Source organism: Labeo rohita, chromosome 12 (assembly GCF_022985175.1).
Source record: "Labeo rohita strain BAU-BD-2019 chromosome 12, IGBB_LRoh.1.0, whole genome shotgun sequence".
Lineage (NCBI taxonomy): Eukaryota > Metazoa > Chordata > Actinopteri > Cypriniformes > Cyprinidae > Labeo > Labeo rohita.
The window spans coordinates 206536-232709 of record NC_066880.1 but is presented as its reverse complement, the minus strand read 5'-3'; the positions used below and the strand labels follow the sequence as shown (position 1 = coordinate 232709).

General features: G+C 40.8%; 2 protein-coding genes across 18 annotated transcripts in view; both read right to left on the bottom strand.

Annotated features, from left to right (window-relative positions):
• ryr2a (ryanodine receptor 2a (cardiac)) overlaps positions 1-6804 on the bottom strand; it is a 91342-nt gene extending 84538 nt beyond the window's left edge. For all 14 annotated transcript variants that reach the window (XM_051123784.1, XM_051123788.1, XM_051123785.1 and 11 more), the window contains exon 1: positions 6483-6804. In XM_051123784.1, the coding sequence (XP_050979741.1) occupies positions 6483-6527 (45 nt within the window). In that variant the 5' untranslated portion in view covers positions 6528-6804. The remainder of the gene's footprint in view (positions 1-6482) is intronic.
• Positions 6805-8745: 1941 nt separating this feature from the next.
• Positions 8746-25454, bottom strand: mtr (5-methyltetrahydrofolate-homocysteine methyltransferase). Of its 4 annotated transcripts, XM_051124771.1 has the most exons (34): positions 25261-25454; positions 24858-24964; positions 22454-22665; positions 22116-22205; positions 21952-22021; positions 21770-21862; positions 21568-21674; positions 20848-20907; positions 20666-20760; positions 20421-20521; positions 20230-20291; positions 20064-20131; positions 19890-19969; positions 19684-19796; positions 19371-19511; positions 18446-18631; positions 17488-17667; positions 17294-17410; positions 15108-15248; positions 14925-15014; positions 14620-14772; positions 13004-13111; positions 12657-12757; positions 12339-12406; positions 12138-12258; positions 11612-11693; positions 11430-11528; positions 11262-11337; positions 10949-11104; positions 10672-10868; positions 10370-10570; positions 10088-10280; positions 9329-9441; positions 8746-9126 (listed from the first exon to the last, which is right to left on the bottom strand). In XM_051124771.1, exons 3-34 carry the CDS (start codon positions 22592-22594, stop codon positions 9040-9042), a joined length of 3690 nt encoding a protein of 1229 aa, XP_050980728.1. In that variant the 5' UTR covers positions 22595-22665; positions 24858-24964; positions 25261-25454; the 3' UTR covers positions 8746-9039. The 4 variants fall into 4 exon arrangements, with proteins under 4 accessions (XP_050980728.1, XP_050980729.1, XP_050980727.1 ...); XM_051124772.1 differs by lacking the exon at positions 24858-24964; XM_051124770.1 differs by lacking the exons at positions 24858-24964; positions 25261-25454 and adding an exon at positions 23930-24144.
• Between the last annotated feature and the right edge of the window lie 720 nt (positions 25455-26174).

Below are 26174 nucleotides of genomic sequence, written 5' to 3'. Positions count from 1 at the left end.
CGGTTTGACTCCAGTAATCCGCTTTTAATGTGAAGACACAGGAAAAATCACTGACGCACACAGAGCAAAAGTTCTGAAATAAAGAGCTCAGAAAGATCAAACTAAACTCATGAAGACGGGCAGACTGAGACCATCTGAGACAGACTGAGACATTATTTCACTTGGCTCAGATAGTTTTGTCATTTTTATACCCATCATGTCGGCCTCTAGATGTATCTCAGCTGAAATGGTGCATCTGATCACTTAGGACAGTAGCAGCACCCTCTCCTCACAACACACCTGATGTGAGGAATCACTGAGTATGAGCATGAGTATGATAGTACTAGTGATGAGTGACTCAACAAACAGGAGTGGAGAGAATCTCCTCTGCTCGCTTCTTTTGGTGCACTAGAACACTCCCCACTGATCAATCAGATTACATAAGCACACTGCAGAGAGAGAGAGAGAGAGAGAGAGAGAGAGAGAGAGAGAGAGAGGCTACAGCAGCAACATCAGAAATGAAAAGAATATATAAGAGATTGAGATTTAAAAAATATTGAATGTTATGATGTTATATAACAAAAAATCTCTAACAAATATAAAAATAAATTATATATGCACTGCTGGTCAAATTGTTTAATTTTTTAAAAGTCTCTTCTGCTCACCATGGCTGCATTTGCTTGATCAAAAATACAGTAAAAACAACAATATTGTAAAATGTTATTACAATTTTAAACGTCTCTTTTCAATGTGAATATCTGTTCAGTCGTAATTGATTGCTGTAATCAGAGCTGAATCTTCAGCATCATCAGTCCAGTCTTCAGTGTCACATGATCCTTCAGAAGTAATTCTAATATGCTGATTTGCTGCTCAAGAAACATTTCTAAATATTATCAATACTGAAAACAGTTGGGCTGCCCAATATATTTTTGTGTTTCTTAATAAGAAAATATGTTTCACACTGAAGACTGGAGTAAAGATACTGACAATCCAGCTTTGATCACAGCAATAAATGACATTTTACAATATATTCAGGATACAGTTTTTTTTTTTTTACTGTATTTCTGATTAACTAAATGCAGCCTTGATGAGCAGAAGAGACTTCTTTCAGAAACATTCAACAGAGTCAGTTCTCCTGAAGTTCACAAGCTTTTAACTTTAACTACCAACATCATCCACTAACTAACCATAGTGTAAAATGTATTTGTGCATCTTTACTCATAGTAAATGACAATCAGCATTAAGTCTGGTCTGTGTTAGATGATCGTCTCATACGTGTGATTGTGGAATAAACGTGATTGGTCAACACACGTTCTGTCTGCATGCTAAAAGCTGATGAAACTGCCACTGATGTCGACTGATGGAGGGCTTTACAAACGAGGCCACTAACGGTGTCACCGCGCATTATTATGTCTGAGCCGCGTGAATGATGATGGACGGAGCGTTTAACAAACACGCCGCGGGAAAGACAAACGGCCAACGGCCGCTCATTAATAACCACCGGAGTCATTTTCATCGATACTGAACACGTCCATCTGAACTACACGCTTCTCTTCACGGAGAGCAAACACACTTCATCAGGCCAAACGGTGGAAACAGTCATCAGACTGTGTGTTTGGAGCAGGAAACCTTCACGAATGGTATAAAATGATAATTCATTAAGTTTTTCCTTAACGCTCAAATAAAAGTGCTCGAAGATCAACAGATGTCAATCAAACAGCAACTGTTTAGTGTCGTGTGAGTGCCTGTTTTCCACTTCCTGTCTGAAAAGGTCAGTGTGAGCAGCGCTCTGAATATCAGCTCATATCATTGGTTCATTCACAGCGGAAAGGTCACAGTCAAAGGCTTGTTCACTTCAAAGATAAACACACACACGTATACACACACACACACACACACACACACACAGTCCAGGTGAGTAGGCACTGGAGCTCACCTGCGACAGCAAACGTGTTTCAAAACCAGATTTTAAAGTGATTTCTGGGATATTACAGTGCATATTTCCTGACAACAACAATAATATTATGGTTTGTGACGAGCATCTCACCATTTCACATGAGAAAACCAAGTTTAACTGGACTTATCACTAAGAATGCACTTCTCAAAGTAATCATAATAATACAGTTTATGAAATTATTTTTAAAGAATATCACACAGGATTTCTTCCATGTTTTAATTTAAACAGTAATTCTCTGTGGTGCAGTGCTTTTTTGCCAAAAAATGAAAGGAAGCACTCAAATTTCATTTGATTACATTTTTAAATATTATATTGTTAATGTTTTATGCATTCATTTGATTATCATTGTTTCTGATCATAAATTTGTTTTAAATCATACAACACAGAACCCCAAAAAATTAAAACAGCTGAAAAAATAAACATTTCATATTTCATAGCTCTGTCTGTAATGAAACCCTCAGGATGTGTGTTTGGGGCAGTCTGGGCCCTCTGATCGGAATGCAGGCGGAGATCACCCAGAATGCAATGCTTCCACATGGACAGCACCTCACTGCTGGAAGAGACAGATGGGAGCTGATATCATCACACACACGCACACACACACACCTAGAAATGCAACAGCAAATCTGAAGCTCGCTTTTGTTACTGCAGCTGCATGAGTGTGTGTGTGTGTGTGTTTACACAGCATCTCTTAACACATCCTGTTATAGCACAAAGCCCATGCAATAACACACAAAGTCCATGCAATAATGCCTGCCATCCCACTCACACCTCACACACACACACACACACACACACAGCTGCATATGAGCTGGGGATGTTAATTTCATCAGTCACAGTGTAGCAGCAGCATCTGCCATTAATAAAAGTCAAGAGCCAATTGAACAGTCGACTCTTATTGGCCAAACGAGCGCGCCACTGCAGAGAACAAAGGATGCACGCATGCAGCGCCGCTGAACATCCACACACACTTCAGCTCTTCACAGGATGAACACATTCAGCGACTCTCATGAACGATCTTCACTGAATCTCAAAGGAACCGATTAGCTGGCTGCTCCAGCGATGACACTAGCAGCCGATCTGAGCTACAGTCCAGCTGGTTAACACAGACAAATTAACCAGCACAACAGTACAAACAACCCAATAGTTAACACTAGAGTCCGGTCAGATGACTGACTGACTGACAACTAATGGTCACATGACCAGGATGCAGGTAAACATCAAATATATCACTTTTTTTAAATTTTGTTGTATGTTGCTTTTATTTCAATTTTATTATTTTCAAATAGAATATTTAATTGTTTTATTTTGATTTGCTTTTATTTAGCAGTTATTTGTTTGTTTTATTCTGATCTCACAGCAGCAGTGAACACACACACACACACACACACTCTTGTGCTGTGCTCAAACACCAGCAGTACATCACAGTGACACCAGAGCGAGAAACTCTTTCTGTCTCTCTCTCTTTCTCTGTGTTTCGCTCTCTTAATTACACAGTAAATCAGACAGACCTGCAGTGACTCTATTAAACACACACACTCACAGCTCTCTCCCCACTGCACACTGGACGAGCAAACACACACACAACCTCTGATCTGATGGCTCGAGACCGACGCTAAAGCAGGTTTAATGTTCTGACGTATTACATCAATAATCACTCACAGTCGTGCTGCTGCTGCTGAATGTCGGTCATGTGATCACCTGCACTCACCCTACGGCCCAATTACAGCTCAGATAACATTTAGAACCACAGCATGACTGGGAGTGTGATGTTATGAATCACATCTAACTCTAACATCACACACTGTTCACCAGAGCTTCATTAACCAGCAGATTCACCACGGGACCGTGATAGTTATACCACAACGCTTAATAATTACCATATTGGTATTACACTCATACTACAAAACTTTTTGTTAGTGATGCGAATTACTAATGCTGCCGACCAGAGGAATGAACATATGTTAATTAGCCATAATGTAACATTTACATATATGCTAATTAGATTACTCTCACTGGGGTCAATTTAAAAAATCAAAGGAAGCATTTACGAAAACAGCTTCAAAAATCATAATCTTTAAACAACCAAAAACAAGCTATAGGAGTTCACTACAGAAATCACTAGAACTCTATATATAATTCACTATAGAGTTCACTACAGTATTCACTATTTAATTGACTATGGAATTCACTATAGTTCACTACAGAGTTCACTATAATGTTCACTACAAAAATCATTGTAGAGTTTACTATTAAGTTTACAATAATGTTCACTACAAAATTAACTACAGAATTCACTATAGATTCACTATAGAATGCTCTAGCAGCTCCCTGATAAAAACACACACATGTAGGCAAAATGAATAAAATCTTATATTAAGAACTAATTGATTTGCATTTATTTAATCACAGTAAAGATACATATCATGATACAGTAATCCGATCAGTAAAGCTGCTTTGAAGCGATCATGAAAACTGCTGCATAAATAAACCTGACTTGACTTGATAATCGAATTACTGACATGAAACAATATTAAATCCACGCACAGAGGCCGACATCTGCGATTGGCCGAAGCGGCTGGACAGGCGTCCATTCAGAGCGGCTCAACTCCACGTGGCCGCGGACGGTGAGGTCGTCTGCTCATGACACGACTGTTTGTTTTCAGGTCACACAGAAACTCTGAGCTCGACAGGAGAAGAGAGAGACAGAGACAGAGAGACAGACAGCGCCGCACTCCTCTGCTCATTTATCTTCTCTCTCGATTATGTAACAGGAGAATCTTATCAAATATTAATGTTGTGTGGAGAGAGATAGACAGAAGAGAGAAAGCAGGCATTTTGATGCTCTTGCTGCTGTTACAAAATCCCTTTCCCAGGTTACATTGCAAGACTCCAGTCTGTAAGATTACATCACAGCGTCGCACACCGTTCGCATGAGATGCGGCCATGTGCGGTTCATGATTCACCTCAAACGTAACAAAAATACTATATGATGCTTACAGAAACTCGCTTCAGATACAATCTGCTAAATGCAGAAATGTAACTGTAAGAAAATATTTTAGGACCAGTAAAAATGTCTGTATTGTAACATTAAACACTTGTTTCTGTTTCACCCTCATTACTATAGTCAGTTTCAGTGCTTTATTTCCGAGTTTGTCATTTTTGCATCAAAATTGATTCAATGATTCTCAGAGAAATCTAAAACCATATATATGATGCAAATGACTCATGGAGAAATTCAGTAGATTTTTTATAAAAATATGCACATATTAAATGCAGTACAACAATGGCATTATTTACCACGAAATATAAATAATTAAATAACATAAATAAAAATAATAATAATAAAAATTAAAAAAGCAATTACAATGTGTAAAATATGAAATACGACAGCAAAATACTGTCACAATGCAAAAAATTATGCTAAAACAGGTTTTCTTTCTATGTTCGTTATTCCAGAGGTGAATATGATCCAGACATGTGCTGGCAGGTTTCCTGGGATGCAGCTCTTCAGACGCATCGTCATATCCAGCACATGCCATTACAGTGATCTGAGTGTGTTCACACATACACACACACACACACACACACACACACAGAGTCCCATCTAACCTGCACTGCATTGAGCTGTAAGGGTGGAGGAGGGAATCAATGCCGTTTTCAACATGTAATGCTTGCTAATGATTTTCTGCTGCTGTGTTTACTGAAGGCTATAGTGCTGCACTAAGAAAGCGCTTCTATCTATTCATCAGGGCGATTTGGGTGTTTTTGTGCTGCTGGAACAACAATCAACGGATCAATGGTGACCAGAACTGATGCATGAGGTTCGAGACGAACCAAAGTCCACACAAACACGCCGATGCTGCAAACATCTGCACTGACGACACTCATGAATGCAAAGAAGCCACAGGCGATACGACCTCACTGTGTTATTATTATTGATCACAAACAACATGGTGCAGTTATTCGCATTAGACCAACACCATCATCACAACAATGACAGATTCCTAAACTTTGTATTTGATGTATTTGGTTACACACGACTCTGTGAAACGCATCTGCTCAACACCTGTCATCTATGATCAATACAAACCGCATTCAGTCAGCTGTATTGGTCCTGTAGTTCTTCTGATGTCCTGTATTTGCTGTATCATCTGTGATTCAGTGAGTGTTAATGCAGCACATTCCCACACTGATCAATAACGCCTCTATTAATGCATACTGTACTGAATCAATCAATCAGCCGGTTCATTTGAATAATCTGCAGCATTTATGCAGCATGACATCACAGTAAACACAGAGTGTCTGCAGTGGAGCTCAACACTGACTTCATCAGACTGCAGCTGACACACGCACTGCATTCGCCTTCATAAGCGCTCATAACGCGCGCTCGGTTTCCTCACACCCACGTTCAACAGTTCGAGCGCAGAGATCCGGACGGATGCCGGTGACTCCCGCAGCATCAGCACCACTGCATCAGCACCGCATCACTCTCTCACACACACACACACTGACAGAGACAGACACGGGCCAGCGCGGTACTCACGGTCCGTAAGAACTGGATCTCATCTTCGGCTTCGCCGTCCGTCATGGTTCGGCGCGGGTTCGGAGCTTCTCACCGGACAGATGAAGCTCTCAGGCGGCGGCAGCGGCGGCTCTGATGCGGGTGTAACGGGTGTCTCCTGCCACGCTCTCATTGGACGGCTGACATACCCAGAGGGCGGGGCTATGCAGATGAGCGTGCGGTGAGTGTGCGACAGCAGCAGCGCTCCCTCTGCCGGACAACCGGCGCTGACGCAGCAGGAGACCGTTAAAACCGTTACAGCATCGAGCAGCGCCCACACGAGGACACCAGAGCAAACGCGACTCTATATGCGTAAAACAGAACATTTCAGAAAAGGTTGAGGTAAATTAAAGTAAACGAATACGTTCATGACTATTAAACGACAGAACTGAGTTATCTGAATCAGCAGATTCTCTAGTTAAAGCGGTATGACTCACAGTCGCGTTGCTCTCCTGAACGTTGTAATTGGACCAACATCAGTATGACCGTCAGTCTTTATACAACAGAACAATAAAGAACTTTATATCGAGTAACTTACATTTCAGACATAAGTTTTCCAGTTCCACAGCGGAGCTGAAGACCTGCTGCAAGAAACCAAGCCGCGACACACACACTAACGACTGAGAGCATTTAGAGCGGGAATATTTAGCGCGGGATTTTTTAAAAAAAATAGGGCTGCTAAGCTATTCATTAATTTTATAAAGAGCAAAAAATAAACAAATAAATAAACAGTACAAAAATAACAAACAATCGGAATAAATAAATAAAAATATTACATATTTGTTGACTTGCATGTCACGTGACCATCAACCGACGTCAGTTAGCCGCGAACATGTAAATGCAGTTAAATTATAGAAATATGAACACAATCTGAATTTTACTTTAGGGCAAAAGTTTAAGAACACCTAAATTAACACAATTAATACATGTATGAAATATAAACGGATACAGTGTTACTGTTTTTGGCTACTAGCTGATCATTTGAACACAAAAAGCCACACTATCTGCTCTAAACGGACTCATTGGGCTGTAATGGACACAAGAAACTATGGATAGAACATAGAAAATTCTTAAATTAACTGCTTAGTAATTTGTCCTATTAAAAAAAAAACACTAATATTGACTAATGTGTACACTAATACACCATTTACAAATTCACCAATATATAGTCTTTTCACAATATATAAAATCTTAATACATAAATTTCAATCTTGGAAAAATTTGTTCCATAATGTGCATGTATACATTAGTATTCAGAAATCTGACACACATTTACTTTTTATGCATTTTAAAGTGATATCATTAACTGTCATTAACAATGAACTAAACCTGATGCTCATTATCTGAGATCTTAAGAGCATCTTCAGCTTCAATTTGACCCACCATCAATGATACACATTTAATCCCATATTTTCACTGCTGTCTCAGACATTTGAATGGCATTTGAATGCGTTTGTGTGTGTGTGTACTTGTTTTTGCTACATTGTGGGGACCAAATGTCCCCACAAGGATAGTAAAACCTGAAATTTTTGACATTGTGGGGACCGGCTTGTGGTCCCCATGGGTACAAAAGCTTATAAATCATACAGAATGAGATTTTTTTGAGAAAGTAAAAATGCAGAAAGTTTTCTGTAAGGGTTAGGTTTAGGGGTAGGGGATAGAAAATACAGTATGGACAGTATACAAACCATTGCACCTATGGAGAGTCCCCACAAAGATAATAAACCAGACGTGTGTGTGTGTGTGTGGGCAACACAGGCCAGTGCTGAATGGCTGTGACTGAGTTTAAACACATTCCCCTTAATGTGAACATATTTATACATAATCACCAAACACAGAGTTTTGATTTAGTGTAGATTTATCTGAAAATACAGAAAGCACATTTTTCAATTTTCACCTTAACAGGTGTCAAATTATCAGTTTCACTTCTTTTTTTTTTCTTTGTTAAGTGAAATGAACAAACCGAAGTAATTCTTAAAACCAAAATAAAACAGCAGGATTGTGCGTAACATTTAAAGTGCCATACTGGATAAGTGGTCCTTATGAATTTCATGACACTAATATTAATACTAAAACTGACTGTTTGCTTTAACAGACCTTATTTAAGGAAATTTAAACAGTCAAACCTACAGGAAGACACAGAGAGAGGGAGGTAAATGACAGATGTGTTGTCTAGTGGCTTCAGGAAACTAAAACCTGATCAGTTTAAAAGATGAAATCAGAATCTAAAAGAAATGATCTGCTGGTGTCTGTAAATTTGGCTGGTCTTTTGCACCATTGTTTTCTTGAAATCTCTTAAGAAATCAGCCTATAAAACACACAGGCCCTAAAAATAAAATAAGTGCTTGACAGCGTTCTATTAAAAATAGAAATGTAATTAAAAGCAGCGCTCTAGATGGCACCTCTGTAGTGTAAAGATAAAAGTGTTTTTTTTGGACCCTTTGAGATTAAAATCCCTAATCTGAGCCAAAACCAGTCCATTACAGCTGATGATTCAGAATTTTTCCTGCAGCGTCATCTTGATCAGAGCGTTTTAGTGTCAGTCGGTGTCGTAGCCCAGGATCGGACCCAACCACCGCTCCACTTCCGACACCTCCATCTGCTTCCTGTGGGCGTAATCCTCCACCTGACCAAAAAACAGAGAGAGAGATGGAGGTCAAACATCTGTGCTCACCAAGACTTGCACTTCCAGTTCCCAGCATCATAAACCACTCCTAAAATGACCAGTGAGCACTTCCGTTGAGGAAGAGATTCAGACAGAATGACCCTTAGAGATGAGCCTGGATGGTGTGGTTAGTGGATCTGATTGGTAAACGTGAGGTTCATACCTGCTCTTTGGTGATTTTACCCACAGCGAAATAGCAGGATTTGGGGTTGGAGAAATACAGGCCAGATACGGACGCAGCAGGAGTCATGGCCAGAGACTCCGTCAGACTGATGCCTGCAGAAGAACACGAAGAGACACGTTGAGACGCTTCATGACGGAGACACGTTCAGATCAGCACAGCACACAAACATTCATTGCCTGGTTCTTGAATTGAGTCAATTTTTTGTTTTTTCATTTTTATTTTTTTTAAAGAAAAGATTGGAGGAAACTGTACAATTAATAATGTAAACGTTATCATAGAAAGAGCCTAATAAGAAGCTTGTAAATATGAAGATACCTCTTTGTACATTTCACCAAATTTTGTGGAATTTAATCAGACTCCCAGTAACTTTTAGCGAGCGAGAAGTGAATTAATGCTTAGCTCTAAACTGAAAAGGCCTCTTAAAGACAACTTGATTTCCCTTGATGGAATCAATCCCATCCATTGGAACTGTCTCTCAATTCCCAAAGCCTCAGAATCAATTCTTTTTGGATTCAATTCACAGCCCGTGTGTTAACTTTAAAATCACTCTAAAATTCAAAATTCCAGACTAATAATAGTAGTAATATTAAATAATAATAATACTATGCAGCGTAGATAGACAACTGCATCAGTGCAGTCTAAAGACGGCTAATCACAATTCAGTAAGATGAGAGAAAGACGACCAGTGGGAATACAGTAAGCAAACGCAGCCAGTCTAAACCCCTGTCTGCATCTCACCGGTTTTCTCCTGTATTTCTGCAAGTTTCCACATGGTGTGCTTTTCGGTGTGGTCGGGCTGGCTGGGGTATCCTGCGGCCGGACGGATCCCTTCATAGCGCAGCCGGTGCAGGTCAGACGCCGGAAGATCCTCCTCGCTGCTGTAACCCCACAGATCCCTGCGCACACGAACGTGCAGCTCCTCTGCGAACGCCTGCCGCATACACACACTGATATTTGTATCTTCAAGAGGCTGAAAAAGATCTCTTTATATTGTTTAGTATATTGTTATGAATTGTGTACCTCAGCAAGTCGGTCCGCCAGTGCTTTGACCATGATGCTGTTGTAATCGTCTCCCTGCTGCTCAAACTTCTGACTGAGTTCTTCCGCTCCAAACACAGACACTGCAAACAGACCAACGTAATCCTGAACGCCGCTGCCACGCGGAGCCACGAAATCAGACAGACACAAGTACGGCTCAGAGCTTGCAGAGTCCTTCTCCGCCTGCGGGATATTATATTATATTATACATAGGTCACATTTCAGGTCTCTGTCAGTCTAAGTGTTCAGAATAATCAACACAACACCCATCTGTCCAATCTCACCTGCTGTCTGAGGCCGTGGAAGGTGGCGACAGGTGTGGCGGTTTGTGATGTGACGTCATCAGCGTACAGGTGGATGTCATCACCGTCACTCTGAGCGGCCCAGAATCCCACGAGTCCTCGGGCCTGTAGTCCACCGCTGTCAATCAAACGGTTCAGCAGCTTCAAAGCGTCATCATGTACACGCCGCGCTTCCTCTCCTGAAACACACACGTGAGACACATTACCTACGCTGACCTCTGACCCACCGTGCACCGGTGCTGCAGTGAATCAGACGCACCCACGGTTTTGTCTTTGAATATTTTGGGGTATCCGCGGTTGGGGTATTTCCCCCGCAACTGCCACACGTCAAAGAACGGCTTCCAGTCGATGAAATCCACCAGCTTACGCAGGTCATACGCGTCAAACACGTGAGTTCCCAAGAACTGCGGCCGCACTGCAGAGACAACACAAACGCACGTTTATAATGGACTAAACTAACCAATAAATGACCCAAGACTGACTTAGATACTAGACACTTTGTGAACACACCATTCATCAAGCAAGGTTTTAAGGTTTTAAGTTTGGTTAGAGACTAGTTGAGGTAGTAATACCTGGTCTGGGTTGAGAGAGCCAGTCTATATGGAGGCCCTTCTCTCGAGCTCGATTTAGAGACAAGAAGCGTCTGTCCTGCAGGAAACACATCAGCATCAGCTCTCACTTCCTAGAAAACGAGCTGCTTTATGAAGAGAGTCATTAATATGATCATGCGACGGGCAGACCTTTAGTGAGTCGTAGTGATCCTGTCGGATGTCTTCATACTCCTCCTGAATCTCCTCAAAGAAATCCTCACGGACACCTTCATCCAGCAGCTGAGAGCACTGCACACACACAAACAGCATCTTCAGACGTTTTTAAATGTTTATTTATGCCGCTGTATAAAACAGACAGACAGGCCTCTCACCACTACTACACTGCGGGACGCGTCAAGAACGTGAACCACGGGTGAGCTGTACCGCGGGGCGATTTTCACCGCAGTGTGAGTCCTGTTAAAACACACAGAGACATAAAACACACCTTATAATGTTCAATCAGGGATCTGGATCACATAAACATCCTAGGGCACAGCTTAATGTACATCAGCCATTTGATGATTTTCAGTATTTGTATATTTACTGTAAAGTGGCTTCAGTGACTCTCTTTTTGCCATACATAATTAAATATTCTCTAAAAGAACTCAGTCATTCGATAAACAGAACATTGAAAATGAGCAGTTTCAGTTTCACAACATCAGTGTAATGAACAGACTCATAATTACATAGATTCAGAGTGATGATGCAAATAAATCATTGAATCAGAATGTTGAATGGACTTAATTCATGGAAACTGATCGCAACCTTTATGAGAGTTAATGGCTAAATAAAAGCTGCATAGTGGCTGAAGTTTATAGAGTAAGTGCATGGTGGATATACACTGAACGGGTTTCGTACTTTGACGTTGTGGCTCCACCGATCAGCAGAGGAATCTTCAAACCCAGACGCTCCATCTCTTTGGCAACATAAATCATTTCATCCAGTGAAGGCGTGATGAGACCCGACAGGCCGATGATGTCTACAGACACAGAGAGCGTCACACATGTGAACAGTGTCACCCAGTGAGGAAAGAATCGGCCGAGAGACACAGAAACTGACCTGCTTTATTGTGAATGGCCTCCCGCAGGATCCTGTCACAGGGAATCATCACTCCCAGATCAATGACCCTGAGGAGACACACACACACACAGACACGATGAGCCCGTGGTGCTGTGGTCGTGTTAGAGTGACTGATGGCTGCGTTTAACCATCTGACATCAAACACCTGCAGCTGTTAGCGTCTGAAGAGCCACTTAACAGCAGCATTCAGACAGACACCCTCAATCACACGCCAACAGCAACACACACACACACACACACACACACTCACACTCTCTCTCTCCCTCCTGCAGTGGATCATAAGAATCTCAGACTCACCGGAAGTTGTTGCATCCCAGCACGACGCCCACAATGTTTTTGCCGATATCATGAACGTCTCCCTTCACCGTGGCCAACAGAACCGTCCCCTGATACGGGTCCTGGAGAAATACACACATTACCCATCTCACCTTCATTACAAACACATCTGACTGGAGTCTGGAGGAGCTTGAATCAGCTTCCTTACGACTGAGCAGTCACAGACTAGCGTAAGTGTGAAAACGCATCATTCTGCACATGCGTGACCATCACGCTCCTCTGGCTGAGATGGTTGTTTGCGTGTAAATCTATATGGAGCTTCACTAGTATAAAAACACTCTGATTTCTTGTGAGGAGTGAACTCTCACCACATCTTCATTAGAGCCGGAGAGAGACATCATCTGCTCTCGCTCTTTCTCCATGAACGGAATCAGATGGCCGACAGCTTTCTTCATCACGCGGGCCGATTTGATGACCTGAAGACACACAAACACATGAGACCTGTAATGACTCCATTTACTGTCTTAATTCATGTTCCTGAAAGATTCATCAGTTACTCTAAAAATAAATGCTAGATGTCTCCATAATCTACATTACTCCACACCTTCAGCTCAGTGTTCATTTTGACAGCAAATTTTTATTTAGTCCTAGTCATAGTCTTTTGACTAAAATGCCATTTAGTTTTAGTCATATTTTAGTCATCTGAATTGTTTTAGTTTTAGTCTAGCTTTAGTTGACTAAATATCTAAGATAGATTTAGTAGATTTAGTCAGCTAAAATCTGATGGGTTTAATTACAGCGTAATGCACTCACTAAGCATTTCTCTAAAATGACCAAATTTAAAAATTCAGGTTTTATCATGATAGACACAGATTTAACTGCTGTGACATGGAACATGCCTTTATATTAAAATTTAATGAAACCACTTCTCATAAAAAAAAACAAGAACATGGTCCTTTTAATGAAATACCAGTGGTTATATAGGCTTATTACGCATTCCTTATAACAACTTGTTTAGCATATTCTTCATTTTTTCAAGCAGATATATTTATTTATATAAATAAATGTAGATTAATGTTTATGAGGGCTACTAAAGTAATTTATTCAAGAGCAGTGGGTGATTTTCTGTCTTTCTTTTGTTGCTTGATTAACATCAATGCCACAGACAATAGCAACTAAACTAGGCTGCTGTCCCTTTAAACCCGAATGCACTGATGCAATGTACTGATACACGTCCGATATTTTCCCAACTGTTTACGTGAATACTCATCAAAACGAACAATTCGACATAATTTTGTGTCTTTCTCCATTCATGAGATGCGAAAGAGTAAATTGTGTTCTCTTGCATCGTCAAATGACATGTCTGCTCTTCTCTTACTCCCAGATACTGATATTTTTTAATGTTTTATGAGACATGCAGCAAATGTATGCTAGCTTATGTCACGCCAGATAGATCAGTAGGCTGAGAAAGTTCAAATGTGTGCATCTAAACTAACCACACAGCAGATTTGTTCTGAATGAATCTCTTCTCAAATCGTCCCTCCCAAACATTTTCATTTTGTTTTTATTCGTTGATGAAAATGTCAATAGATTTTCGTCATAGTTTTTGTCATTCAAAATTAGTTTGTTTTGTTATTGTATAGTTCAGACAAAAATTATTTGTCAACAACATTAACACTGCTTCAGCTGCTGAAGCTCATCACTATGAATCAGTAAGATCATCAGCATTTATTTGTTACCACCTGCATCCTAATACATCCCTACATCTCATTCTGTTTCATTCAATCTCTATAGCACAACTGTACATACATTTTATTTTTTTGTCTATTTATATTTACATGTGTATGTTTTATCTTTTTTTTTTTTTTTTATTATTGTTGTCTCTGTGTACTGGAAGCGTATTACACTAAAACAAATTCCTTGTATGCGCAAGCGTACTTGGCATTAAAGCGCTTTCTGATTCTGATTAGTGCATTTTTGTCACCTGAGGTAAGAACATCTTCCCGGCTCCAAACAGATCTCCGACGGTCTTCATGCCGTTCATGAGCGGACCCTCGATCACGTGCAGCGGTCGTGGATAGCGGTCGGTCTGAGCGCGCGCCTCCTCCGTGTCCTCCACCACATACTTCTCTATACCCTGAGAACAAATTTACAGCACTTTAACACACACCTGTTGATCTTTTATCACTTTGGAGATTGAAGGTCTGAAAGCACGTTAACATGAAACTCAAAAGAGTTTCTAATCAGCAGGAAACATAACATGCGATGAGATTATGCAATCGCTCTGACCTTGACGAGCGCATACTCCAGCCGCTCCTCCACACTGCCCAGCCTCCACTCGTCCGTCTGAATCACTTTCTTTCCTCCTTTAGCGTTATTCTACGTCAACCACAGCAGAAACGGCACGTGACGACATGAGAAACACAGACCTGCGTTACAGAGCGACTCCAGTGACAGTTGGTGATTCTGTACCTGTGCGTACAGCAGGAGTTTCTCAGTGGCGTCTGGGTCTCGGTTCCAGATGATGTTCTCACACAGCAGCAGCAGCTCTTTATCGATGTCGTCATACACCGGCAGATTACCAGCGTTCACGATTCCCATATCCATGCCATCCTAAACACACACACACGTGAGTTTGCAGTAAGAAACACCTCCTGACTAGGGTTGGGTACCGAAACCCGGTGCCAATACGGCACCGGTACCCATGTGACCGGTATGTACCGGACCGAATCAGAACGCGAATTTCGGTGCCTCATTTCGGTGCCACTTAAATGCCTGAACTGTCGATTGAAATATTTGTCTTCTGGTGCTATGACACGGATGTAGAAGCATTGATTCATCAACATGCATGATCGCTAGTTAAATTTAAATACTGCATTCATGGGGTGTCAGAATGATCAGAAAATTTATTTACTGAATGAGAAAACTCACGTGAACGTCGGAAAGCTTTGATGATAGAAATCCAAGACATCTTTGTAGTTACTATCCATTTTCACATTTCAAATTAAAAGCACAAATCGTCTGGAAATGAGACCATCCGAGAAGCGCATGAATGCTGCAACTATCGTTACACTTGCTCTGACTGCAGCAGGTGGTTTGCCGTTAGCTTAGCAAGCTACGTTAAACGCGTCTAACTTAAAATGCCAAAAACTAAACATTCTGAAGTGTGGCTATATTTCACGAGAAATGATTCAGACACTGCGACGTGCAGCAAACGTTTTACAGCAGTTGCGTGTGAAGGGGAAAACGCGTCAAACCTAATGAAACATTTGATGGTATGTGGAATAAAGTTGAAAGCAGAGGGATGCACCGTGTTTGACAGTTTGCAGACATCAGCTGGAGAGGTGTCGTATTTTGCCAGAGACGGCAAATATGTGATGCGATCTAGGAAAACCCAACACATGGTGAAATTTTACCTTTTTTAGGTTTTGACACCATATGAAAGCTGAGTACAGGTCCCTTTCCAAAACTTTTATTTTTTACATAACCTGCGTTATGGCTATCTTAGGTTGGCCGATAGCGATGATTTTTAGGAATGGGATTTTGAGAAAAACGGCTTTAAAGTGAGACGGCTTTCACTTTCACTTTACGGGTTTAACGAGAGCTGTCTGTCAAGTTAGGAGCGCTACTGCATCATTAGACAAACAGACAACGTTTGTTTTCCGTTGATCACCCATTTTATGTTTAGTAAATAATGCAGCCTACCTTGTAGTAAAAGCGAGCGCAGCGCAACTGTTCGCGCACTGTGATAAAACAGACTGTCTTTAGTAACTTCATCATCCGATCCTTCATCTCTGGATGTGAAATAGCCCGTAACATCATTTAGGGCACTGACATCACCAAAACTGGGCAGACTGAGACGAGTAAGATCGGTTAAGTGAGCAGCTGCAGTACTTTAGACGGCGTTGTTGTGCTCCGCCATCTCACCATATTAAAATAAATAAATACATAAATACATAAATAAATAACTTTGCTTGCCGTACTTTACACAGGACTGGTGGAGAATGTGAACTGATACGCCTTTACTAAATATGTTACGTGGTTTATTTTGACAGGTTAACTGTTTTTGTGGAGTTAAGGGAAAGCACCTCCGCAGCGCGTTCTTAACATAGGAGAAAGACAGTCATTTCTGCTTGCTGCAATAAATGTCTATTTTTCTGCACTAAACAAGTGAATTTCGAAGAGATATTTTCAGAGATGGTAGACAAGATGTTATAGAATAATAATTTAATGAAAAACGAATTTCCTGAAAACGTCCCACCGCGACATCCGACGGGTTTTCCCAGATCTCATCACATATAGTCATATTTCTGCAAAAGAATTTCTGAAATTTTAAGCTGTTAAATTATTGTAGTTGGGTTAGGTGGCTTAGGTTTTATTGTTGTTGTGTTTTGCATTGACTTAATAATGTATAGTACTACTACTTCTTTTTTTTTTTTTTTTTACTTTTAATACATTGTTCAATTTAAAGAACTTTTTTTTGTCCAATAAAAATATATTCTTGTGTCATCCACCACTTTGTGGCTTTTTAAAAGTATCGGTTCAGGCACCGTTTTGGCACCGGTACCGTTTTAAAAGTATCGATTTGGCACCGGTATCGAAAAAACCCCAAACGATACCCAACCCTACTCCTGACTCGTGAGCGGAGACGGACTGACCTTGATGGCGTGGTACAGGAAGACTCCATGCATGGCCTCTCTGATGGCTTCCATCCCTCTGAAGGAGAACGAGAGGTTGGAGAGACCACCGCTGATCCTGGCGCCTGGCAGACTCTCCTACTCACACACATACAGATGGTTACTACACAGATTATTCTGCCCAGAGCAGCTCGTCAGCGACCCGTCCCACACACCTTGATGATTCGCGTGGCTTTGATGAAGTTGATGGCGTACATGCTGTGCTCCTCCATGCCGGTGCCGATGGTCAGGATGTTGGGGTCAAAGATGATGTCGTTGGAGTTGAAGCCCACCTGACTGATCAGCAGGTGATACGCACGAGAGCAGATCTTCACCTTCTGATCCGTCTCTGTCGCCTAGAACAGACAGGTAAATACACAAGCGGATGCTGTCAGGTGCTTTCATCTCAAAATCATATTGTGAAATATTTCAAGATTATTCAAAGGATTATTTATTCTACATGTCAGCATGTTTCATTTTATATAAGTTTTAAATAAGGTTTCTTGCACCAAACTGTCTCTCTGACCTTCACAATTGTTTTTGCTACTGTAGCATTAAAAATTAAATGACCTTTATTTCACAGCACGTGTATGAACATATTTAAGTCACGTATTTCATAGGCCATATTAACAGGTAACAGTATTCTTGCAGCACATTGGCAATAAATCCAGCAGGTTATTTTGCAGTTTTAGCACTCAGATAAACACAAATATTATCTGAATATGCATATGACGCAGTGTTGCTGTTTGTTCTCACAGAGGTCAGTGTAATCTTACAAAATAACAGTGAAACAAGGTCAGGTGTCTCGAATATCTTCTTTCTTTCTTACGTAAAAGACAAAAGAAGATATTTTGAGAAAACGCTTTTTTTTTTTTGTCCATACAGTAAAAGTCAGTGGTGTCCAATGTTGCTTTATTCCCAAATGTTATTCAAAATACCTTCTTTAGTGTTAAAAAAAAAGTCATACAGGCTTGGAATGTCATGCAAAAATAATAAATACACCTGCTTAAAAGACGATTACTGGGGTTTTCTACTCAATCATCAGATAAGTACTTTCTAATAAGAAATAATTCAAATAAAATACCAAAATCAAACTGGAAACTGACAGTACAGTGGGATGAAACGGTAACCCACCTGTCCATCTTCGTCAAACGCCATGACGACCACAGCGGCGCCGTAGCGTCGGACCTGTCGCGCCCGTCGCAGGAAGTCCTCCTCGCCCTCTTTGAGGCTGATGCTGTTGACGATGCATTTGCCCTGACAGCACTTCAGACCCGCCTCGATGACCGCGAAGTTCGACGAGTCGATGCACAGAGGCACCTGCAGCACAGGTCAGGGGTCAAAGGGTCAGATTCTCAGGTTCACCGGCACCACAACATACACTGACAAAAGGTTCACCATGTCTAAAAGCTCATTATTGATTCTGGATAGTTCAGGGGTCACCCATTAGCAGACCACAGTCTGGTTCCTGACACCAACCCTGACCCATCCAGAGCACGAGACAACGACTGCAGCATTTTACCGTTTCCACAGTCTAAGTGGCACATTGAAGCATTTTCTGGAATATAAGTTGCAGGGTTTTTTTAATGATCTGAAACATGCTGTGACTTGTATAATGCTATTAACGTCAGGAATGCAAAACATGCGTAAAGCCACACATTTGTGTTGGTGCTGAACGAGAGAGAAAGATCAGCACGTTTATTTGTATATCACATTTACACATGCCAGTAGTTCCAGTTGAGGTGCCAAATTAGTTTAGAAAAGCCTTTACGATATTACACTTACAGTAAATGCTGTTTATAATGAATGGCACTATAATTTTTGTTGTGGATGGAAACTACAAGTTTATAGTGTTTAGAATGTTTGTCAGTGTTTTGATTTATTGAATTCTGAATATAATAATAAAATGCCTCTTATACACAACTTATCTGTGATTTTTTTTCTCTGAACAATTACAATTTGATCCAGTGCCACTTATTTTCCAGAAAATAGAGTATAGAGACTGGAGCTCTTGTGACTTTAACTAAACGCTCCTGTCGTGGTTATTATGAAGTCTCACCTTTGCGATATCGGGTTCAGATGCAATGAGGTTACAGAAGCGAGTCATGGCAGTGGCTCCGTCCAGCATCCCCTCGTCCATGTTGATGTCCAGAACCTGAGCGCCCATCTCCACCTGAGCTTTAGCGATGCTCAACGCCTCCTACACACACACACACACACACAAATGATGATATGGGAATGTTACATGGATATAAAAGATCTAGATCTCTCTGATCTGGCTGATCTGATGTGCAGCAGATGTTCTCTAGCAGTCTGTCACAGGGCTTTGCCTGCATGTTATGATTTTCAGGCTTCATATCACCTAAAAATACCTCATAATTTCCAGCCATGATGAGTTTGGCAAACTTGCGTGATCCAGCGACGTTACAGCGCTCGCCGATGTTCACGAAGTTTGTGTACGGACCGATCCTGAACGGCTCCAGACCTGACAAAAACAACAGCATAGACTTGAACAATTACTATTATTAATTTACAATAATTATTATTGCAATTAATGACAGGTGAAAAGCAGACGCACCTGACAGCAGCATATAATCATTGTACACGTCCGTAGGAGGAACTCTAGGCTTGACGTGACGCACACTTTCAGCAATTGCCCTAAAACACCCACACACACAGAGTTGAGTTCAGTAATCTCGACACTCTCACACACTCTGATCCAGAGACGTCAGGATCAATCATTCACACACACCGGATGTGATCGGGTGTCGTTCCGCAGCATCCGCCGACAATATTCACCAAACCGTCCACAGCAAACTCCTGCCACAAACAACACGGGAAAATCGTGTTTGATGAGACTGAGCAGAGATTCTGATCATCCCACAGACATTCACAGGGTTTGTGTAATGCTGCATTACCTTTATATGAGAGGCTGTGACGTCAGGGGTCTCGTCGTAGCCTCCGAATGTGTTGGGAAGCCCTGAAAAAGTCATAATACAGATCAGAGAACATACTGACTTTATTTAAAATACAAGTATGTGACACAGTCTGCATTATGGGACAATAATCATTCCAAACATTTATCAGATGCATCCGGTTATCAGCTCACCTGCGTTTGGGTAACAGATGACAAACGCTCCAGTGCTCTTTCCTATCGTTTCAATGAACGGACGCATCTCGGTCGCACCCAGAGCACAGTTCAAACCAATACTGACAGAGGGAGAGAAAATACAACACTTACAAATATAAATCTGTAACGAGAAAAACTGACACTAGAAAGTGTAAATCGACATGACAGGAAGAAAAAAAAAAAAAAAAAAAAAAAGACAGAATATGTGACAGACTGATTCTCACCACAGTGGCTGAGCGTGAGACACACTGATGATGAACGCTTCACCCGTCTGACCCGAGAGAGTGCGGCCACTCTTATCGACAATAGTGCCAGAGATCTACACACACACACACAGATCATCTGTCAATGAACACATTCATGAGGAGAAACAGACGTGAAGATCAAGTGAGCGCTGAACACTTACAAACACTGGTCGAGGTTCATAACACTCCTCAAACAGCCTGTCAATGGCAAATAACGCCGCCTGACAGAAACACAGACGTCACTGGATGATTATATAGAAATAACAGAAAAAAGCATGTACAGGAATCCAAATATCATCTGTTGCTTTTCCACTGTGATGTCATGCACTTAGAATATTAATTTAACTAGTAATTTAGTACTGCTAATAAATCACAAGTGGTTCTCAAGCTTTTTGACTTGTTTTTAAATGTTTTACTTAAAAAAAAAAAAAAAAAAAAAAAAAAAAAAGAATGAAAATAAGCACTTGATTTTTAGTTGTTTTGCTTATTTAAATGCTTGTTTTGTCTTTTTTAAATTCATTTGAAGACACCTCGAGGCCCCTGGATGAGATTCACTGAAATATATACATAAAAAAAATAACTGACCGTTTATAAACTCATTGATTAAGGTAACACAATTTAATTTTATGACCATGTAATTTCATGAAAATCTATTTTTAAAAAGTGTTTTTGTAATGTAATAGTTTGTTAAAGTTTACATAATGCACGTTTATGCGAGATAATGTTGTAGGAGCTCTCTTTAATCCAAAATAAGTTTGGGTGACAATAACCTTGATTTTATTAATCATCATCAACATTCCTAGTCACAAAACACAAAAACGTCCTCACTGATGTTCAGATGAAGGCGGTTTGTGTCAGATTACATGACAGTTCTGCTGTACCTTTGCGTTGGCCGTATCAAAGATGGTTTCCACCAGCAGAACATCAGCGCCTCCATCCAGCAGCCCCTTCACCTGCTCCGCATACGCCTCCACCAGCTCATCAAACGCTAAACACACACACACACACACACACAAACGTGATGAACAGCAGCACACTGGATCTGTGTTCAGAGTTCATTCTCAAACATGCGGTCAATCTTACTGATGTTCCTGTAGTCGGGTCTCTCCACTGATGGTGACACTGACAGCGTTTTATTGGTGGGACCCACAGCTCCTGCTACAAACCGCTTACAACCTGTCAACAACAACAACACCACCACCACCACCATCGTCACCTGATGACCCAAACACCACACTATAAGCAGAGACGGACGTCTGTATGACCTGTTTGTGCTGTGACATCATCAGCCGCTTTCCTGGCCAGTTCCGCAGATGCTTTATTCAGCCGATACGCCTGAAACACAACAACCATCACAGTTCACTCAATGAAACCAAAAATAATCCATTATCATGTCATGTCAAAGTAATAAACGAAATCAAACTATCACCAGTTCCTCCATGCCATAGTCGGCCTGAGCGATGCTGGTGCTGCTGAAGGTGTTCGTCTCGATGATGTCGGCTCCAGCCTCCAGATACTCCTGCAGACACGCAACACACGACATTCACACACACACATTGTGTTTCCATGTTTTATGGGGACATTCCATAAGCGTAATGGTTTTTATACTGTACAAACCGTATTTTCTATAGCCCTACACCTAAACCTAGCCCTCACAGGAGACTGTGCACACTTTTACTTGATTTAAGGTTATTTGTACTGGAAAACAAGACAATAATGCAGTAAACCCATCAGTTCACACAGTTGAGGTCACTGAATCACACTCACCCTGTGGATGCTGTAGATGACGTGCGGTTGGGTGATGCTCAAGATGTCGTTATTGCCCTTCAGACTCTTGGGATGATCTTTGAACTCTTGACCTCTGAAATCTTCCTCCTCCAGTTTCCTCTGCTGGATCATTGTTCCCATTCCACCATCCAGAACCAGAATCCTCTGCTGCAGGAGACCCGTGAGCTCGTCCCGGAGAGACGCCGCTCTTCCTGCTCAACACACACACACACACACACACACACACGTCACCTATATAGAACTTAATACAGTACAGACACTGCTTCATGGACATAAAAGGGAAAATAACAATGTTCACATACATTTTAAATGTGTTAATAACCTTAATGAAAAGAAGTGTTTCAGCAAGTGAAAAAAATGATTTTTTTGCATCATTTTGGCAATGTTTACTCAAAAACAGGTTCATATGGTCAGATTAATGAGGCCTACAATCAATCAGTTCTAATATTTGCAATATTCAATACCCAATCAAAATCTGATATTTGGTAATAATAAAGTTTATATGCATTTTTGTAGGCCAGCCATTTTTGACCCCACAAACTGTGTTGCCAAGTCCGCGATTTTCCCGCGAAACTGGTCTACTTTTACACTGTTGCTGTAGGAAGATTTTGGTGTCCGCAGGATGTAGTGACCCCAATAACCTCATATTTAGCCCCTGAAATGCAAATTTACCAGGAAAACCGCGGCAAAAAGCCGCGTATTTTATCCCCTGGAACGATTTTTAACAGGAGATCCCCCTCGAAATGAATTGGGATAGTTTTGAGTAGCATTCAGGCGGGTTTTGTTGTGAAAACCTGGCAACCCTGCCCACAAATGTAACGGGGGTGGGGGTGGGGGCTGTGTGTGAGCATCAAGTCAGCAGGTTTTAATCCAACGCGATAACAGTAACTAACTAGCACTGCAAAAAAGAACATCAAAAATGTCACTACTGGGGCAGGTTTTAAAAAGTAAGTCAGCAAATTTTTCTTTATGTCGATAACAGTAAAATAACTAGCACTGGACAAAAAATAAGAACATTACTCTTTGGGTCAAAACTGACGCTGTCTTAACATAGAGGCTAAGTTTATGCAACTGGCCCCAGATCAATAACAAACCAATGTGCACGCGCACACACGTGACCTGTTACAGGCGATCAGTGTGAAAAGTGAGAAAAGACCGACACTGCATTTTAAACTGATCCATATCTTAAAATTTCAGGTCCTCTGACACATTTAGAGCTCAACGCACTGGATCCTGATCAGCTGTCATTCAATGCACATTTACCACGACTAGTACGTCTCTATAAACAATACTAATAAAATATATTAGCATGCCAAAATGAACTAATTAAACGTTAATTTGCATAAACAGTGCTCTGAGCTGTGCACTGACAAGAGTTCTGTCATTTGGTTGAGGCAGACGGTAATGAATCCACCTGTTGCATCAGAACCGATCTGAATCAATCACTGAACTCACCGGCTGCCGAACTCTGATGAATCGTTGGCGGCATCGTTCCGAACGAAGTCCTGACGCGACCCGAAGCAACCCGAATGAAGACGCTTAATCGCAGCACTATGCGGTCAGACCGGTTCTGTTCTCACCATAAACTCTGTCAAACTTTCTTTTGGAAAAGTTTTGTGCACGGCACACGTGTTGAAGAACCGCGCATGCGCAATCTGACACGCGCGCATGCGCGACTCCTGGTTGTGCGTTTCAGAGCTCTGCTGGAGCACAGCTTATATAAAACTTAAATAGCATACATATAAATCTTCTTACACTACCGTAAGTAGTGTAAGAAGTGTGGATTTCTTAACGCAAGCTAAGGCGAGTGAATGTACATTTAACCAGGCTTCTTTTAAACTTATAATGTCTAATTAATTTCATGTGATAGGATGTTACGAGTCTCTAACAAACAGTAAACACACAATACTTTTATTTGGGTACATTTGTTTTTGAGGATTTTCCTGAAGGAGGAGGCTGTGCCTCCAGTCCCACACGTCCAGTCCATAAAGGACTGAAACCGCCAGAATCCATCAAAGACCAGATCCACGCAGACACAGAATGATCAGATCACCACCACAGATCATTCACAACCCATCTGATGATCAGTCTGACCTTTGACCTTCAGCGCAGGCAGCCGTAACACGTGTGAATCAGCACACGGATAAAGTTCAGCTGCCCACACACACGTACGATCCCATTATTTACACATCCTTACAGTATAAAATGTTGTGTATTTAATGGGGTCTTTGTATTCTTACCAGCAACATTAAACATTTTCAAATCACACCATTTGAAAATTCACATGTGAGGTCTGACTGCGTGACGTATGTTATAGATCATGCGCGCGTCTTCAGTAATGCTAACCACAGTCTTGATCTTTAATAATTGAATACTGACTGACCCTGTTTGTGACCTTTGACCTTCCCTGTAGTTGTAGCTCCCCATGATGATGGGAGTCACTTTGAATCAACTGAACCGATGCTCCACTAAATGATTCGCTGAGGACGTCTGCTGGTCAAACACATGTAACACAATGAAAAAGACAAACGAATGCTATTCTCACAACATATGCAAAATGTCATCCTAGTTCCAGTCATTTTCTAAGATTCTGTGATTCAGTTTCATATTTAGGTATTTTTGCCCTAGTCAATAAAGATATGCTGCACATTAACTCGAAAGAGAAAAACATTATGAATCAGAACTGATCATCATAAAACATTACACGTATTTGTAGAGCAGGTGACAGTAATTTAGACAGTATGTTCTATTGTTTTGTGATTTTTTTTAACCTCCTCGGTACTTACATTTGCGCCTCTGTGGTGAAATACTGCAGGGTTTTGTGTCTGAATTCATAAAGTGTAAGAAACTTAAAAAACATTGAAACATAAACTAAAAAAAATTAAAACGTTTACAGTTTAACAGTGAAATGTCACGTTAAATGTGTGTGAAATCGACCACGAACAACTTTTCCTCAGTGTCTTTTGGCGGGACGGAGCTCAGTGGGGCGCATGCGCAATTGACAAAAGCGCACGACAGCGATTCACTCCTTAAGGATTTGTTCAAAAGTGCTGATTCTTTCATGAACATGCACGTTTTTTTATTGTACAGCCTTTATATGTATGTGTATTTTAACATGTATTAGAGTAACTAGAATCACTATTAAGAATAATTAAAATGCCCGGGCGTGTTTTTGTCAGATTAACCACTGATGAACTCTAATTATATGTTGTGTAATTACGGGACAAAATGGTTTTGGGAGACACCCCAGGTGAATAGGGTTTGGGAAAAAAACCCCAAAAAAACAAAAAACTTATATCACCATGCTTCTATCATTGATTGATTATATGAAGATTTTTTTCGCATTAGAAGCTTTCTGAACCTGTATAAATATGCACTAATTTACATAAATTATACAATTTTTGTTTAATTTTGTTTACATAGTAAAGTTTTTTTCAGAGAGGATTTTGAATTTCTCTTTTTATCACTTAATACATAAGAAAATACTGTTAAAAGACTTGATAATAATAACATTTTCTGAAAAAAAGTCTGAAAACTAGACTAAAAGATGTTTCTCTAAAATCTCTAACTCTGGCCAGTGCATGAAAGAACTCTTTTTATACAAATACAAAGAGGGGCATCATTTTAAAACCCATAAGTAAAAGGTAAATCATTTCTGTGGAATAATAATTCTGCTGCAGCGATTAGCCATTTTCAGTTG

Bases quoted from the DNA above. Each gene is read 5' to 3' on its own strand.
- mtr (XM_051124770.1), bottom strand. From the start codon at position 23,963: ATGCCGCCAACGATTCATCAGAGTTCGGCAGCCG. The intron at 22,206-22,453 runs GTGAGTGTGATT...GCGTGTCTGCAG, and splicing joins TCATCTACAGCATCCACAGG to GAGTATCTGGAGGCTGGAGC. The intron at 21,863-21,951 runs GTCATACAGACG...TGTTGTTGACAG, and splicing joins TGATGTCACAGCACAAACAG to GTTGTAAGCGGTTTGTAGCA.